At 46.1% G+C, this 3,711-nt stretch overlaps 1 protein-coding gene across 1 annotated transcript; it reads right to left on the bottom strand.

Moving 5' to 3' along the window:
• Positions 1–852: 852 nt before the first annotated feature.
• LOC121580265 lies at positions 853–3,355 on the bottom strand. Its single transcript, XM_041895321.1, has 2 exons — positions 3,241–3,355; positions 853–2,173 (listed from the first exon to the last, which is right to left on the bottom strand). Exon 2 carries the CDS (start codon positions 2,169–2,171, stop codon positions 1,281–1,283), a length of 891 nt encoding a protein of 296 aa, XP_041751255.1. The 5' UTR covers positions 2,172–2,173; positions 3,241–3,355; the 3' UTR covers positions 853–1,280.
• Positions 3,356–3,711: the final 356 nt, after the last annotated feature.

Below are 3,711 nucleotides of genomic sequence, written 5' to 3'. Positions count from 1 at the left end.
TTGGACACTCACAGGCAGGGTAAAACACATAATTTAATTAGATTACAGGCCAACAATGGACAGAGGTACAAAAGCCAAACAATACAAGATCAAATGATTTTATTGTCAATTATACTGTTGTCTTTCCATTTTTATATTTTGACACAGACATCATTTTACTGTCATGGAGGACCATTAAACACAATCAAAAAGTAATATACAACAATGTCACATGCTGTTTCACTCAGTGGGAATATGATTGAATATACCTGTACTGTTTCATCATGGCTTTACTTAGTGGAAGATTGAAATAGACTCATCAGTTTTGCACAGATCTACATTGTCATTGCATAACTCATATCATACATGAGAGAGGAAATCGCAAGTGACGTTTTCAGAACCACTGAGAATAATCTGAGTTTAAATGCTCTCCTATTGCGAGCGTGAACTAGCTATAGGATCACATTTTCCTCTGTTCAGTTTCTAAAACTGTACCATTCCCATTGTTATGAAAAGTATAATATTTTATTTGACCAGACTTATCATTAGTCAATAATGGTGTGAGATATCATTTTACATTTTAGTCATTCAGCAGACACTCTTATCCAGAGCGATTTACAGGAGCAACTAGGGTTAAGTGCCTTGCTCAAGGGCACATTGACAGACTTTTCACCTAGTCGGCTCGGGGATTAGAACCAGCGACCTTTCGGTTACTGGCACAACGCTCTTAACCACTAAGCTACCTATCACTCACTCAATAGTAAAGATTATGATCTGTCATTTTTCTTCGTCATATGTCTTTGTACATTTACATTTTAGCAGACGCTCTTATCCAGAGCAACTTACAGTTAGTGAGTGCATACATTTTTCATACTGGCCCCCCGTGGGAAACGAACCCACAACCCTGGCGTTGCAAGCGCCATGCTCTACCAACTGAGCTACAGGAGATCCTTTTAGCAAATTCTGCATATTTTCCACACATCTTTACTCACCCTAATACTAGTCTCGCGTGGTCATCCTTCCAAAATCCTGTCTTGTTCAACTTCCCGAGGCTACCCTAATACTGATGTCTTCTAGGCACTGTCAACATTCCACCTACTGTGATATGTGTGAGGCATGCGCTAGTCTACAATATGTCTTAAACTACATACTGTACAAAAAGGTCAGGCATGAAAACTCAATTTGTACACGTTACCACATGGACCTGCATTTTCCAAACGTACCAATTAAGCGGGACGTAGTACATCAAGGATCCATAATGTACAATACTTATGAGTGGGGCTTAACAACGCTACACCTGTTTACATCTCTGCGATGGCAGGAAGCATGCACGCCCTGATTCTGGCTTCTCTCCAGGCCGAGCGACAGTCAGCGATCCAGTGTGATACCATTGTGTGCTTGTCCATGTAGCGAGTGCACTTCCCCCTCTCACCTGCAGGGGCCCTGTCTGGGTCGTTCTGGAACCTCCATGAGAGTGAGCTGGAGGCATCAGATTTCTGCTGGTCTGATGAGGATGTCTGTGGTGGAGCAGGGTCAGGGTTTGGCTTATTTTGGTCAGTGGGGTCCACCAGGCAGAGCTCCGGGCAGCTGCTTTTGCGCTGGGTCAGGGGCGAGGAGCACATGCGGGGGAAACTGTCGGCGCGTACCGGGGGTTGTGGTCGACGCTGGGTATCACTCTCTCTCTCCTCACCCCTCCAGCCCTGTGAGTCAGGGGCGCGACAGGTGGCTGAGAGGAGTCCTTCCCTGTTTCCGTAGAGGAACTCCAGGGGGTCAGAGACACTGGGGTCAACCCTACTGGAGGTCTGACCTGAGCTGGCATCCACCACTCTCTCTGGGCCACTACACTCCCTCTGATTCTCCTCCTGCTCTAACTGTATGTGGCGGCTTACCTTGGAGATCAGAGGCTGACAGGGTGGCACAGGGTCCCTCAGTCTGTGCAGCCTCAGACAGGGCCTCAGGGAGGCCAGCGAGCCCACTGTGAGGATGTCACAGTCGGGTTCGCCCTGGGGGAAGGATGGTCGGGCGAGCTGGCAGATGGACAGGAAGTAGTCGTGGGTAGACTGTGAGTGGGCCTGACCATGGGGAGGGAGGTGGCGGCTGTTGGCCTGGTTCATGTCCTGGACCAGCTCCTCATAGCCCTCCCTGATGGTGGGCAGGCACCTCTTAGCCAGGAGTCTGGAGCGGGGACGCATGCCTGGGAAACAGGAGGGAGAGAGAGGCTGGTCATGTCAGTCTCTGAGAATAACCTTTTGTTTTTGAAAAGCTTGGATTGTGGAAAATGTAAACAATGCCATGGGAATGACACGTTTTTGAATGAATTATCAATTTGCATCTAGTTAAATACAGGCAAAAGTCAAAAACAGGCAAAGTGTAATTGACAATGCGCTTTGTGTGTTTTTTAAATGCATAATTGCATATGAAATGTATTTGTGTATTTGATGCGTATGTGCAATCGTTTCCAGGAAAGATGTGCTGAGCCTGTCTCCATGGTAACCTCGCTTTCCCTCATCACATCTCAGGGTGTGCTCATATTACACACACATACACCACACAATCCACCCACCTAATAACCCACACATACACCACACAATCCACCCACCTAGTAACCCACACATACACCACACAATCCACCCACCTAGTAACCCACACATACACCACACAATCCACCCACCTAGTAACCCACACATACACCACACAATCCACCCACCTAATAACCCACACATACACCACACAAAAACATATTCACACACACTAATAAATATATAAAAGCACATATTAACATTGGGTGGGTGTAAACTAATTTAGGACCCCATGTAAACAACTCATTATGCCCCTCCCTATTCTCATGTTGTCTCAGACTGACAAACCGACAGCCAGACAGTGTTGCTAACTTACATTAGGCATGGGGGCTGAGTACATAGCAAAACAAATCCATATTACATAATCTCATCTAGTATCCTAAAAATATCGTAATTGTATGCAGAATATAGGTTACAACATATATTTGTTTTACACATCCCATAGGGTACCAATATTCTTGAACTTGAATTCATGACATTTTAAGCATATCAACTGTTTTGCCATTGAGCATCAGCGCATACATTGTTTTTTGAAGATACAAGTGTACTTATTGCCTGGCCATGTACGCAGCTATGATGTAACCATTCCATTTCCTCAGGGCACGTACCATCTATTAGTATTGCTATCAGTCCAGGTGTCTGGCTTTGCCTGTTCTATGTAGAATACAGCAGCGCTTCCTACCTGTGTCTTATCTGTGTTTCAGGTGGTGTCGTTTGCTCGTCTTCGTTGCCTCTAGCCAAGCTGCCACAGAGCTCTGTGCCTCCAACCGACATACAGCTACAGAACGAAAAGAACGGTTTATCCCACCCCCTTTCTCTCTCTCTCGCTCCCCTGCCCTCCCTCTCCTCCCTTAGCTGGCTAAAAATAGCACCTCCATCCCATTATGTGGCTGAGCATAATCATGTGCCAAATCGATTTTATTGATGTACAGAGTAAGAGTGTGGAAGGTACAAGGAGTGAGTAGAGAGGCAAGAAAGGGAAAGAGAGAAGAGAGTAGGAGGTTAGGCAGGAGGAGGAAAGAGGCAGCATTTAGAGAGGAGAGAAATCATGAGGTGGAGGAGGAGAGGAGGATGAAGAGGAGGAGAAAATGAGAGGAGGATGAGGTCGCAGAGAGGAGGATGAGAGGAGAACAGGATGAGGAGGAGAGGATAA

Source organism: Coregonus clupeaformis, chromosome 13 (genome assembly GCF_020615455.1).
Source record: "Coregonus clupeaformis isolate EN_2021a chromosome 13, ASM2061545v1, whole genome shotgun sequence".
NCBI lineage: Eukaryota > Metazoa > Chordata > Actinopteri > Salmoniformes > Salmonidae > Coregonus > Coregonus clupeaformis.
Note: the sequence above shows the minus strand (reverse complement) of the source record. Positions and strands in the feature narration are given on the sequence as shown.